Raw genomic sequence first — 15,005 nt, forward strand, 5'->3', positions numbered from 1 at the left:
GATGACAACAGAGTAGCAGTGGTGTAAAGAGGGAGAGGGGGGTGGGGCGATGCAAATAGTCTAGGTAATTGACTAAACATTCAGGAGTCTTATGGCTTGGGGGTAGAAGCTGTTTAGAAGCCTCTTGGACCTAGACTCTAGTACCACTTGCGTGCGGTAGCAGAGAGAACAGTCTATGACTAGGGTGGCTGGAGTCTTAGACAAATTTTAGGGCCTTCCTCTGACACCACCTGGTATAGAGGTCCTGGATGGTAGGAAGCTTGGCCCCAGTGATGTACTGAGCCAATCGCACTACCCTTTGTTGTGCCTTGCGGTCGGAGGATGAGCAGTTGCCATACCAGGCAGTGATGCAACCAGTCAGGATGCTCTCGATGGTGCAGCTATAGAACCTTTTGAGGATCTCAGGACCCATGGCAAATCTTTTTAGTTTCCTGAGGGGGAAAAGGATTTGTCGTGCCCTCTTCACGACTGTCTTGGTGTTTTTGGACCATTCTAGTTTGTTGGTGATGTGGACACCAAGGAACTTGAAGCTCTCAACCTGCTCCACTACAGCCCTGTTGATGAGAATGGGGCCGTGCTCGGTCCTCCTTTTCCTGTAGTCCACAATCATCTCCTTAGTCTTGGTTAAGTTGAGGGATAGGTTGTTATTCTGGCACCACACGGCCAGGTCTCTGACCTCCTCCCTATAGGCTGTCTCATTGTTGTCTGTGATCAGGCCTACCACTGTTGTGTTGTCTGCAATCTTAATGATGGTGTTGGAGTCGTGCCTGGCCAAGCAGTCGTGGGAGAACAGGGAGTACAGGAGGGGCCTGAGCACGCACCCCTGTGGAGCTCCAGTGTTGAGGATCAGTGTGGCAGATGTGTTGCTACCTACTCTCAGCACCTGGGGGCGGCCCGTCAGGAAGTCCAGAATCCAATTGCAGAGGGAGGTGTTTACTCCCAGGGTCCTTAACTTAGTGATGAGCTTTGAGGGTACTATGGTGTTGAACGCTGAGCTGTAGTCAATGAATAGCATTCTCACGTAAGTGTTCCATTTGTCCAGGTGGGAAAGTGCAGTGTGTAGTGCAATAGAGATTGCGTCATCTGTGGATCTGTTTGGGCGGTATGCAAATTGGAGTGGGTCTAGGGTTTCTGGGTTAATGGTGTTGATGTGAGCCATTACCAACCTTTCAAAGCACTTTATGGCTACGGACGTGAGTACTATGAGTCTTTAGTAATTTAGGCAGGTTGCCTTTGTGTTCTTGGGTACAGGGATTATGGTGGTCTGTTTGAAACATGTTGGTCTTACAGACTCAATCAGGGACATCTTGAAAATGTCAGTGAAGACACCTGCCAGTTGGTCAGCACTTGCCCGGAGCACACGCCATGGTAATCCGTCTGGCCCCCCAGCCTTGTGTATGTTGACCTGTTTAAAGGTCTTACTCACGTTGGCTACGGAGAGCGTGATCACACAGTCGTCCGGAACAGCTGACGCTCTCATGCATACCTCAGTGTTGCTTGTCTCGAAGCAAGCATAGAAGTGATTTAGCTCGTCTGGTAAGCACGGGAAACTGGGCAGCTCGCAGCTGTGTTTCCCTTTGTAGTCTGTAATAGTTTGCAAGCCCTGCCACATAAGACGAGCGTCGGAGCCGGTGTTGTATGATTGAATCTTAGCCCTGTATTGACGCTTTGTCTGTTTGATGGTTCGTCGCAAGGCATAGCAGGATTTCTTGTAAGCTTCCGGGTTAGAGTCCCGTACCTTGAAAGCGGCAGCTCTACCCTTTAGCTCAGTGTGAATGTTGCCTGTAATCCATGACTTCTGGTTGGGGTATGTACATACAGTCACTCGATGCACTTATTGATAAAGCCAGTGACTGATGTGGTGTACTCCTCAATGCCATCGGAAGAATCCCAGAACATGTTCCAGTCTGTGGTAGCAAAACAGTCCTGTAGTTTAGCATCTGCTTCATCTGACCACTTTTTTATAGCCCGAGTCACTGGTGCTTCCTGCTTTAATTTTTGGTTGTTATCAGGAATCAGGAGGATAGAGATTTGGTCGGATTTACCAAATGGAGGGCGAGGGAGAGCTTTGTACACGTCTCTGGGGGGGGGGGGTACAGGTGATCTAGAATTTTTTTCCCTCTGGTTGCACATTTAACATGTTGATAGAAATCTGGTAGAACTGATTTAAGTTTCCCTTAATTAAAGTGTCTGGCCACTACGAGCGCCGCCTCTGGGTGATTGGTTTTCTGTTTGCTTATTTCCTTATACAGCTGACTGAGTGCGGTCTTAGCCAGCATCTGTCTTTGGTGGTAAATAAACAGCCACGAAAAGTATAGCTGTAAACTCTCTAGGCAAGTAGCGTGGCCTGCAATTTATCACAATATACTCTACTTCAGGCGAGCAAAATCTAGAGACTTCCTTAGATTTCGTGCACCAGCTGTTGTTTACAAATATGCACAGACCGCCCCCCTCAGCTGCTATTCTGTCTTGCCGGTGCAGCATATATCCCACTAGCTGAATATCCATGTCATCATTCAGCCACGATTCCGTGAAACATATGATATTAGTTTTTGATGTCCTGTTGGTAGAATATTTGTGATCGTACCCCGTCTAATTTATTGTCCAATGATTGCACGTTGGCGAGTAGTATTTACGGTAACGGCAGCTTTCCCAGTCGCCTTCTCCTGATCCTCTGTCCTCTGTACCTGCATCGCTTCCTCTTGCAAATAACGTGGATGTCAGTCCTGTGGTGTGTTTGGAGAAAATCTTGTGCGTCGTCTCTGTTGTAGAAAAAATCTTTGTCTAATCCGAGGTGAGTGATCGCTGTCCTGAAATCCAGAAGCTCTTTTTTGCCATAAGATACGGTTGCAGAAACATTATGTACAAAGTAAGTTACAAATAATGCGAAAACCCCCCCACATATAATAGCACAATTGGTTGGGCGCCCGTAAAACTGCTGCCATTTCTTCTGGCGCCAGTTTCAAGCTTTACAGTCTATAATTAAGTTTGGATCAGTGGGTGCTCCTCAGAGGAGGAAGGGGAGGTCCATCCTACTCATGATTTTCAGATAAATAAAAATAGTGAAACATTAAAAAGTTATTATTTTTTAGATACAACTATACTAAATATATTCAAGTTACCAAATTACTGATGAAAAACACAATGAAGGTCTACAATAGCCTCATAAGCACTCTCAGGGGTAGCACCACGGTGTAGCCGTAGGACAGCTATTCCCTCCTACTCTGGGTACATTGACTTCAGTACAAAACCTAGGAGGCTTAAGGTTCTCACCACCTTCTATAGACTTACAGTACAGAGTAGACGTCAACCGATTCATCGGAATGACTGATTAATTAGGGCCGATTTTAAGTTTTCATAACAATCGGAAATCTGTATTTTTGGACACCGATTTGGCCGATAAAAACAAATGTACACCTTTTTTAACTAGGCAAGTCAGTTAAGAACACATTCTTAATTTTCAATGATGGACTAGGAACAGTGGGTTAACTGCCTGTTCAGGGGCAGAACGACAGATTTTTACCTTGTCAGCTCCTGGATTCAATCTTGCAACCTTACAGTTAACTAGTCCAACTCTCTAACTACCTGCCTCTCATTGCACTCCACGAGGAGCCTGCCTGTTACACAAATGCAGTAAGGAGCCAAGGTACGTTGCTAGCTAGCATTAAACTTATCTTATAACTTATAAAAAACAATCAATCAATCATAATCACTAGTTAACAACACATGGATGATGATATTACCAGTTTAGCTAGCGTGTCCTGCATTGCATATAATCGATGCAATGCAGGGGGATGATTTAACAAAAGCGCATTTGTGAAAAAAGCACAATCGTTGCATGACTGTACCTAACCATAAACACCATTGGCTTTCTTAAAATCAATACACAGAAGTATATATTTTTTAACCTGCATATTTAGCTAAAAGAAATCCAGGTTAGCAGGCAATATTCGCCAGGTGAAATTGTGTCACCTCTCTTGCGTTCATTGCACAGAGTCGGGGTATATGCAACAGTTTGGGCAGCCTGGCTCATTGCGAACTAATTTGCCAGAATATTACGTAATTGTGACATAACATTGAAGGTTGTGCAATGTAACAGGAATATTTAGACTTATGGATGCCACCCGTTTTTTGTGTGTTTTGCCAGCAGCTCTTCGCAATGCTTATGACTTCAAGCCTATCAACTCCCGAGATTAGGCTGGTGTAACCGATGTGAAATGGCTAGCTAGTTAGCGGGGTGCGCGCTAATAGCGTTTCAATCGTCACTCGCTCTGAGACTTGGAGTAGTTGTTCCCCTTGCTCTGCAAGGGCCACAGCTTTTGTGGAGCGATGGGTTACGCTGCTTCGAGGGTGGCTGTTGTCGATGTGTTCCTGGTTCGAGCCCAGGTAGGGGCAAGGAGAGGGACGGAAGCTATACTGTTACACTGGCAATACTAAAGTGCCTATAAGAACAGCCAATAGTCGAAGGTATATGAAATACAAATGGTATAGACAGAAATAGACCTACAAATGCTGTAACTACAACCTAAAACCTCTTACCTTGGAATATTGACGTCTCATGTTAAAATAAACCACCAGCTTTCATATGTTCTCATGTTCTGAGCAAGGAACTTAAACGTTAGATTTTTTACATGGCACATATTGCACTTTCTTCTCTAACACTATGTTTTTGCATTATTTAAACCAAATTGAACATGTTTCATTATTTATTTGAGGCTAAATGGATTTTTATTGATGTATTATATGAAGTTAAAATAAGTGTTCATTCAGTATTGTTGTAATTGTCATTATTACAAATAAATAAATAAAAATTGTCCGATTAATCGGGATTGGCTTTTTTTGGTCCTCCAATAATCGGTATCAGCGTTGAAAAATCATAATCGGTCGACCTCTAGTACACAGTTATTATGACAACTTGCGGAGGATGTCCTTCAACCTATCAGAGCTCTTGCAGCATGAACTGACCTGTTCTCCACTCAATCAAAGGATCAGAAAATGAATCTAGTACTGAAATCATAAGCTACCGCTAGCTAGCAGTGCAGTGAAAAAAATGTGGTGAGTAGTTGACTCAAAGAGAGCGATAAAGACAATAGTTGAACAGTTTTGACCAAATGAATTTCTTCAAAAATTAAGAAAGAGCATCAGAGAGAGATACCTATATTTCATTGTATTTTTTCACCTTCGTTTCACTTACTTAGTTTAGCCTACTCAAACACCTGGCTCTAACAGAGCAATGGTATTTATGTTACCTAGCTAGCTATGGCTATCCAACACTGGAACTCTTCCAAGTCAAGGTATGCTTTCGGTTTTGAGGGTTTACTAGTAGCTATGTTGACTATGACGTTAGCTAATATGGTGACAACGAAGTAGGCTGTGTGTAGCAGTTAGCGGTTATGGTTTGGCTTGGAAAGGTTTTATTGCCTGGTCACAGACAGCTGTTGTGTTGTGCACGGAAGTCCACAAGCAAAGAGAAAAGATGAGAGGAGAGTGGGTAGATGCGAGAAGGAATTATACAATGAGCAAAGTAATGATGCTGTTTGTATGTGGCTGCTATGAAAGTGAACTGTGTGTGTGGGTGATGAGAGGTGTACTCATTCCGCCAATTAAGTTGAAAAACATTTCTTAAACGGAAGCAAGTAGAACGAAATGGGGATAAATCTACCTGAATTTGTCTGTTTCATTTAAGAAGAGATCTCAGTAAGTTCTTTGGTAAAATGTGATATACAAAACCGCCATTGGGACATTAACTTACTGAGACTTAAATCAATGTTACTTAACAGTGTATTAATTGTTAATGAGTTTCTTAAACGGGTCTATTGTCTTTTGTTCGAATAAGATACAGTAGTAGCCATATATCCAATCATGCGGCGTTTCTGCTTCATTCACTCCAGCTGTTGCTTACATCTGCAAGCACAACGAAATGTTCGTGGCTCATTCTCAAAATCAACAGAAAATCGAAACGACGCGTTATTACATGGTTACTACACCACGTTTCACTTAATTTTCTCTGACTAATGTAAATAAAAAATTGTGTGAAAACTTACCATGTTAGGGGAACGCAACTTATGAATCACCAACCATCCAGCGGCAGTGATTTGTTAGACAAAATAAGCGCTAATAGTGTTCCCTTAAACCCTTTTGACTTGACAAAGTAATAGTTCGGCTACAGGAATTGAAAAACCTTACATTCAGCAGGATTCATTCGATTCTAAGAAACCACTCCCATACGGTGCTTTGTCCAATATGATGTCACGCGTACGACAAAAGTGTTTGCCCCCCGACCCCCACCACTGGGTAATGTTAACCCTTTATTTAAATGTTGTATTATTTAACCTTTATTTAACCCTTTAAGTTGAAGGCAAGCATACAGTATATTAAACACCTGTGGTGCTCGTCAATTTTCATATTCTATAATATTTTGTACATCTCAAGTTCTTCATACACAACTGTATCGTTTTGAATATACTAAGGCTAATAATAATACGTGTGAGACCTTGATTACACATTTTTGTCTGGTGAAGGGTCATATGCCTTGATGAAAATAACAAACTGGATAGGCAATAGTGTTGTATGAACTAGATGCCATTGTTGAACTGGACGTTTGCAATAAATGTCACTACAACAAAGAGAGCTGGTTTTACACTGCAAGAATATTCACTCTTTGTCCCAGACATGAAGGCTGGATAGCTGTGTTGGAAAGAACATCCTGAGCCAATGCATTCAGCAGGAAAAGTAATCTGGGTATTTTGAGACATTAAGGTTTCCTGCCTTTCTCCTCAACAGCTGCTCTGTTATTATTACGTTTTGATACTCCAAGAACACATTAGACACTATCACTTCAAAGGATGTTATTTCGCTACACCCGCAATAACATCTGCAAAATATGTGTGTGTGACCAATAGAATTTGATATGATTTGATTTTGATTTGATGGGCTCTGCTGATCTCAGCTGTGTGAGAAATTGTGCTGGATGCAAATAATGAACCCTTCTGCACCTAAATGAATAACACAATCTTACATCTGAATCCTGTCTGACCCCTGATGCTTCACACCCTCCTGACAATACCTTGGAGTCCATAACTTACAAACTGTTACTTTCGTTTTCAATATCACATTTCATTGTTATTTCCTAACAACAACAAGGAACATTTTTATTTCAAATTATGTTTTGATAAAAGCCTTAAAATCAATTCCGTTTTTTTGTTTCATCTTGGGGTCAAAATGACTCCAGCTGGTAATAATCATGTAAAATATGTTGGAAGTTTGATGTGCAACAAGGGGTGTGGAGGGTCTTGAAATTGCTGTAGAAAATGTATAGTAAGTTAGAATTGCTACATCTACATTGCAGTTGTTGCATTTTGCTTCAGAAAGGACCGTGATAGCAGATAAATTATACATTCGCCATCAGATTTGCCACCAATGCTCCTTATGGGACACATCACTGCACTCTATACTCCACTGTAATCTGGTCATCTCTGTGTACCTGTCACAAGACACACTGTTTGATGCTTATTTATAAAAATCCTCTTAGGCCTCACTCCCCCATATCTGAGATATCTGCTGTAGCCTTCATCCTCCACACACAACACCCGTTCTGCCAGTCACATTCTGTTAAAGATTCCCAAAGCACACACATCGCTGGGTCGCTCTGCAACAAACAAGCTGCAACAACAAACGAGCTGCGACAAACACTCAAACTTGGCGGTTTTATCTCAATCTCTTCATTCAATCATGGTCAGTTGACAGTTGTGGCTGCTTTGTGTGATGTATTGTTATCTCTACCTTCTTGCCCTTTGTGCTATTGTCTCTTCCCAATAATGTGTGTACCATGTTTTGTGCTGCTACCATATTGGGTTGCTACCATGTTGTTGTTATGTTGTGTTGCTACCATGCTGTGTTGTCATGTGTTGCTGCTTTGCTATGTTGTTGTCATAGGTCTCTCTTTATGTAGTGTTGTGTTGTCTCTCTTGTTGTGATGTGTGTTTTGTCCTATATTTATATTGTATTAATTTTTTATTTTAAATTTTTACTTTAAATCCCAGGCCCATCCCCGCAGGAGGCCGTCATTGTAAATAAGAATTTGTAAATAAGAATCTTAACTGACTTGCCTAGTTAAATAAAGGTTCCATAAAATAAAAAATACATTGTTGCCATCATGTATATTCCATTACTTCCGCTTTGGTCAGCGTGATTGTGGACCACGTGAATAACACGGAAGCAGATCGTGTCAACAAAGCAAATCGTGAGTCTGCAGTACAATTTTGCAATGAGTTTCATGTAAATCCATTCGTGGATTTCATACGTTTAAGTGGATGCCATACGAACGTTATTTTTGAAAACCTCATCCAAACGGTCTTTACTTGCTAAAAATGTTCATGCCTAATGTTAGTGGCATTATAGAAACGATAGCTAACTTGCTAGCTTAATGGCTAATAGCTAACGTTAGCTGTACATATCAGAAGATTAGACATTACTTATCCAAACTTTAGCTAGTTTTAGATTCTTGAATGTGGTGCTGACTTCACTGTGTTACCAATGTTGATTGTCGTCGTTCCTGTCTAGCAACAACTCATGATGTCGGAGTGGCACCTGTCATTGAAGCTGGTGGATCAGCCCAAATCCACCTTCCACTTCCCTGAGACGATGCCTGGAGACGTGTCTCCCGGCGGGTACCGAGTCTCTACTCTGAAACAGCTCGTTGCAGCACAGCTTCCTGATTCCCTACCGGACCCCGAACTCATAGGTTTGCATTGCAGAAGTGAACAACTCACATGTCAACTAACTTAGCTAACTTCTGTACTGTATGTACTGTCTAAAAGTGTTTTTATTTATTTCATATGTCAGAGCTGGTTCACTGTGGTCGCAAGTTGAAGGACGACCTGACTTTAGACTCCTGTGGGATCCAGCCTGGATCCACCCTGCACATCCTCAAAAGGACCTGGCCTGAACCAGAAATCAATCCAGGTGGGTTTTGGCAGACTAACTCTAACCCTCTTAGAAGCGCCATGTCACTAGACATTTTCATGTATAAGGTTACTTCTATAAAGAACCATTAATTTATCTCTCCTGTCTTTCTCCCTTTGTCTGTAGAGCCAGTGAACAGGACGACTGCAGCCAGGGAGTTCCGTGTGCTGCAGGCAGCCCTCCACTCCAACTCCACCTACAGAGACTCGGTAATAACATTGTTATGATGTTGAGAATGAAAATGTGGGGTCCAAAACGATTGAAAACCTTGATAAAGATGAGCAATAATGAATCTATAAAATACACTGAACAAAAATATAAACACAACATGTAAAGTGTTGGTTTCATGAGCTGAAATAAAAGATCCCAGAAATGTTCCATATGCACAAAAAGCTTATTCCTCAAATGCTGTGAACAAATTTGTTTACATCCCTGTTAGTGAGCATTTCTCCTTTGCCAAGATAATCCATCCACCTGACAGGTGTGGCATGTCAAGAAGCTGATTAAACAGCATGATCATTACACAGGTGCACCTTGTGCTGTGGACAATAAATGGCCACTCTAAAATGTGCAGTTGTCACACAACCCAATCCGACAGATGTCTCAAGTTTAGAGGGAGCATGCAATTGGCATACTGACTGCAGGAATGTCCACCAAAACTGTTCCCAGGTCATTTAATGTTGATTTCTCTACCATAAGCCGCCTCCAATGTTGTTTTAGAGAATTGGGCAATATGTCCAACAGGCCTCACAACCGCATACCACGTGTATGGCGTTATGTGGGCGAGCAGTTTGCTGATGTCAACGTTGTTCGCTACGGACAACAAACACAATTGCATTTTATTGGTTGCAATTTGAATGCAAAGAGATACCGTGATGAGATCCTGAGGCCCATTGTCGTGCCAATTATCTGCCGCCATCACCTCATGTTTCAGCATGATAATGCTCTGCCCCATGTCGCAAGGATCTGTACACAATTCCTGAAAGCCAAAAATGTCCCAGTTCTTTCATGGCCTGCATACTCACCTTGCATACTCACCAGACATGTCACCCTTTGAGCATGTTTGGGATACTCTCGATCGACGTGTAAGACAGTGTGTTCCAGTTCCCGCCAATATCCAGCAACTTCGCACAATCATTGAAGAGGAGTGAGACAACATTCCACATTCCACAATCAACAGCCTGATCAACTCTGTGTTACGCTGCATGAGGCAAATGGTCACACCAGATAGTGACTGGTTTTCTGAGCCAAGCCCCTACCTTTTTTTTAAGATATCTGTGACCAACAGATGCATATCTGTATTCCCAGTCATATGAAATCCATAGATTAGAGCCTAATGAGTTTATTTCAATTGACTAATGTCCTTATATGAACTGTCAGTAAAATCTTTGAAATTGTTGAGTGTTGGGTTTATATTTTTGTTCAGTATAAATAATTAAAATACTGAGCTATATTTTATGCTCAAAAGAATGGGAAAGTTATATTATTTTATACAAATACAATTGGTCAGAGAAAGATAGTTTGTTGAATTAGTAATACTTTTTTTCTCAAAAGGTAGTGTTCAAAATTATTGACACCCCTACATTTTTTTATAAATAAAGTAGTCAAAGGTGTAATATTTGGTCCCATATTCCTAGCTCGCAATGACTACATCAAGCATGTGACTATATAAACGTGTTTGATGCATTTGCAGTTTTTTTTTTTGTGTAGAGTATTTTGTGCCCAATTGCAATGAATGGTAAATAATGTATTGTGTCATTGTGGAGTCACTTCTTTTTTATTGTAAATAAGAATAGAATATGTTTCTAAACACCTCCACATTAATGTGGATTATACCATGATTACAGATAATCCTAAATGAATTGTGAATAGTTCTGAGTGAGAAAGTTGCATAGGGTCAAAGATCCTACCTCCAAAACATGCTAACCTCTCACCATTACCAATAACAGGGGAGGTTAGCATGTCTTGGGGGTAAGATCTTTGACCCTCTGTAAATCTCACTCATCATTATTCATGAATGTTACTTGTTAAATAAGAATATGTTTATCTAGGCAATTGTATTAGTATAAAACAATATCATTTCACAATGTTTTATTTATCATACAATATAGCTCACTATTTGAATGATTTACTTTATACGGTCATTATTGCTCTTCTTTATCAAGGTATATAACTTAATTTGCTTCCCCAGGTGTTTAAGATGCTGACTAATAAGGAGTCTCTAGATCAGATCATTGTGGCCACGCCAGGGCTGAGATCTGACCCGGTAGCGCTAGGCAAGTACTGATTAGCTCTGTCCGTTATGACATGACATCATCCTAACCATGTCACCAAAGAGGTTATATCTTACAATGCTATTATTCTGAATCATGCAGGAGTGCTTCAAGACAAAGATCTATTTGTGCAATTCACAGACCCTAACATGCTGGATGTGTAAGTGTTTTTGTTCCATATACTGTAGAATGACTTTGTCATCCCATGTTGTGAATGAGTAACTATACTGTGGATTTGTAACATTAGGGATAATACAAATTATTAAATGTTTTGCTTTGCAGGTTGATCAGTTCTCACCCAGCCTTGGTCAATGCCATCATCCTGGTCCTCCACTCAGTGGCTGGCAGCATGCCTGCTCAGTCCAGCGCCGGCTCCTCCCGCAATGTCTCCTCCAGCTCCTACAGTGACATGCCAGGTGAGTATCACACTGGTGGACACTACAGGGTCGTGTTCAATAGGGCAGACCGTAAAAAAAATGGTTTGCAACGGGAAACAAACATCTCTGATCTTATTGGACAAGGTTAAGGTAGCACCTATCTGTTTCATCCTTTTTCAAAACGTTTAGTCCCTACTGAACACGACACAGTAATGGCCACATAAGTCTGTCATTCACCATCACAAATACTGGAACATGTATGACATTTGCTTTGTCTTGTCTGCAGGAGGGTTTATGTTTGAGGGCATGTCTGATGACGATGAAGATTTCCAATCGGTGAGTCAATCTAGCTGGATTGAGATTTAAAATGTAAATATAGATGGAATATAGCTAACACCATTGCTATGTGTGTAACTAGGGAAATCCGGCAGGCCCATCCAACCGAACCGGGGGCCCAGCAGGAATGCGGCCTGTGTCCCTTGGCCATAGTGGAGCTACAGGCCCTCGACCCATAACACAGAGTGAGCTGGCCACTGCCCTGGCCCTGGCCAGTACTCCTGAGAGCAGTGCTGTTACTCCCACTGCAGGGGCTCAGGTAAAGAATGGCCCATAATCCTCCCTCAACACATACAAACACACTCCTCTACCAGTGACAAAGAGCAGACACTTTCGCTTCTAGCTGCGTGCCCTTTGTTCTGTGTTGCAGCAGGACCCCTCATCTGGAGTGCCTCCCATGCCAGCAGGGACTCCTGTCAGCAATGACCTTTTTAGCCAGGCACTGCAGCAGGCTCTACAGGCCTCCAGCATGTCCGGCATGTCCTCTCTGCAGGTTAGTCTCTTCTCCTTTCCCCCTCTCCTCTACTCTCTCATTCTCTCCTTTCCCTCTCCTCTCACTGTGCTACAGGAGCCGCGAGGACAGACCAGATCCACAGGTCTCGACCTTTAAAGGACAACACTGTGGATAGAAGCTGTGCTGTTAATCATAATGCCTGTAGCAATGGCACTCGCTGCGTTTCTATTTGGTCTCTCTCTAGCTGGAGTAATGACAGCCTAAACCTCAATGTCTATGACTGTCTGTTTGCCAGTAGTTTTAAGGCTAGCTTTGTTCTACCGTCTTATAGGGGCGTTGGCAGTCCCAGCTGCAGCAGCTGAGAGACATGGGGATCCAGGATGAGGAGCTGATGTTACGGGCGCTGCAGGCTACAGACGGGGACATCCAGTCAGCTCTGGAGCTCATCTTCGCTGGAGGGCCAGGACTCTGAGCCAAGCCAGGGCCCTGGGAGAGGAGAGTGCAGGGGGAAACGTCTCTACACAGACCCAAGCTGATGGCTCTGGTCATTCTGCCATTAAGTTGTGATATGGACACTTATATAGACACAATGCTTCAGACATGAAGACCTCATTACTACTCCTCTACCCTTTCATACACAGCCTAAATGTAACAACCTTTAAATGGCTGGCAAAACATTTCTTATTTTTGTTTTGGACTTGTAATAAAGATAAACATGTACCTTATCTACCCCCGAATCTGACTGAGTCATTTAAAGGAGGTTTGGTGTTAGCCCCCGAAGGCTTTAATCTCATCGCTGTATGAATACATACATAATCAGAGGGTTGTGTTCTACCAGAAATCTTTGTTGACTCAGATCTGCTATAAAATATGCATTGGAAGAAAGCAGTGTTGAGAAAGCAGTCTTGAGTCTAATTGTAAATCATACAGTTGTACACTAGGTGGCAATGTATAACCACTTTCCATAGTTCCTTTGCAATTCCATTCAATAGAGAAATAAGGAGTAGAAATTTGACAAATATGGCTAGCTAATGTTTGAACTGATTCTGAAACTGTTTCAGTAGGGCTGCCAGATCAATAAACACATAATACAAATACTACTATTTGACTATTTTGTGGTTTGATACAATTCTAAACTCATCCAACATGTATAAGATTTATTACATTTTTACTCTTAACAGCTGACATTATGCAAACATTGTACTATAGAAGGATGTTATTGTGTCTGAGCTGAACATGGTCGCCAGGAGCAAATGGACTTGCTCTTTATTCAAATGGGTTTGCTCTTTAAACGACCAGACCCATTTTGTGAACTGGTTTGTCTCATTGTCTCCCATTGGGGTGCTGTGGAAGAATATGACAAATTGTGTGCCCCCTCACCCTACCATTCTCAATCTTCAGTAAATGACCTGCTTAGTTTTAGAACTGCATCTTGGTGCATGCGGCTGCTCAATCAGTGAACGGCCCTTTCATGAGCGCAGCACCCAAACAGTGCTTTGTGTCTTTCCCGTACCAATTACCATTTTACATGCCATGCACACCTGCTGGCAATTTCCCTCTGAATATCTCCTACAGAGTTTCAAAGGGAAGGTCTCTCCCTGGACTCTTCAGAACTACTTCAAATTATGTCTAGTCTTCAATTGGTTAATACAACATTTGACTGCCTTTCAAGCCAATTTAAGTAAATAATGATGCACCATATGAATTGATTTACTGTAGGTTTATTAGAAAATATATTGGTGTTCTTTGTTTGATAGATCACGTTAAAAGCATTACAGTAATGGTATAGGTATTGTGATTATTAAACAGAAACCGTTTATTCTGCTGGTCATTGCCTTGTCAGACCTATCCTCTTAACTGCAGCAAGCATCACATCCTCAAACCTCCAACAATATACCGCCACAACATCCAGGGAAGTTGCCATGGAGATGCATTTATCTGATTCAGATGGGGATATGTAATCACATTGCACATCTTCACATATTGCTGTCATTGCACTACATTTAGGTTACAAACATTCTTTCTCTTTTTTTTCTCCACTCGGAGGACAATGCAAAGAAGATGAAATGCCTTCCTCATCTGCCCCCTGTGCTGCTTGACATCCAAATGGAGGTGGAAGAAGGTGCTGTCTAGACAGATCTGTTCAGTTTGTACCTGTGGCTGTATAGTGACCTCTCTCCCCCTTCTGTCCATGCAGACAGGCTTGTGTGGGACCTAGGGGGGATGAGGGTGCAAATAGGGTGTTATTTGTGGATGAAGGCAGACAGGCTTGTGTGGGACCTAGGGGGGGATGAGGGTGCAAATAGGGTGTTATTTGTGGATGAAGGCAATGTCTTGGCTGGGTAGGAAACTGCACTTAATCAGTAGAGTCACTAATGTTTGACAAACTGTAGAGGGACAGAATAAATGCAGGGAAATAGGGGAGGACAGTCATTCCACCCATCCTTTCTCTCCCCATTACCCCTGTCCCCCAGAGTCTTAGGTCATTATAGCTCCTCTTTTCTCATGTATTCGGCTGCTCTGTGAATGCCTGACTATATGCAGACTGCAGACACAGCGACTCAACCCAGGTTCATTGCGGGTTCACATGACCCTGAGAAG

General features: G+C 42.2%; 2 protein-coding genes across 5 annotated transcripts in view; one reads left to right on the plus strand and one right to left on the minus strand.

Annotated features, from left to right (window-relative positions):
- Positions 1-6,232, minus strand: part of LOC135548133 (CD276 antigen-like) — an 85,452-nt gene extending 79,220 nt beyond the window's left edge. The window contains exon 1 of the mRNA XM_064977425.1: positions 6,045-6,232. The gene's annotated coding sequence lies outside the window, so the exon portion shown is untranslated. The remainder of the gene's footprint in view (positions 1-6,044) is intronic.
- Positions 6,233-8,163: 1,931 nt separating this feature from the next.
- Positions 8,164-13,133, plus strand: LOC135548143 (ubiquitin-like protein 7). Of its 4 annotated transcripts, none has more exons than XM_064977448.1 (11): positions 8,164-8,242; positions 8,563-8,743; positions 8,845-8,964; positions 9,091-9,173; positions 11,156-11,240; positions 11,340-11,397; positions 11,520-11,653; positions 11,901-11,950; positions 12,033-12,209; positions 12,321-12,443; positions 12,736-13,133. In XM_064977448.1, exons 2-11 carry the CDS (start codon positions 8,572-8,574, stop codon positions 12,874-12,876), a joined length of 1,143 nt encoding a protein of 380 aa, XP_064833520.1. In that variant the 5' UTR covers positions 8,164-8,242; positions 8,563-8,571; the 3' UTR covers positions 12,877-13,133. The 4 variants fall into 4 exon arrangements, with proteins under 4 accessions (XP_064833520.1, XP_064833538.1, XP_064833529.1 ...); XM_064977466.1 differs by having other exon boundaries at positions 12,324-12,443; XM_064977457.1 differs by having other exon boundaries at positions 8,207-8,242; positions 8,542-8,743.
- The last annotated feature ends 1,872 nt before the right edge of the window (positions 13,134-15,005 follow it).

Source organism: Oncorhynchus masou, chromosome 1 (assembly GCF_036934945.1).
Source record: "Oncorhynchus masou masou isolate Uvic2021 chromosome 1, UVic_Omas_1.1, whole genome shotgun sequence".
In the NCBI taxonomy this organism is placed as follows: Eukaryota; Metazoa; Chordata; class Actinopteri; order Salmoniformes; family Salmonidae; genus Oncorhynchus; species Oncorhynchus masou.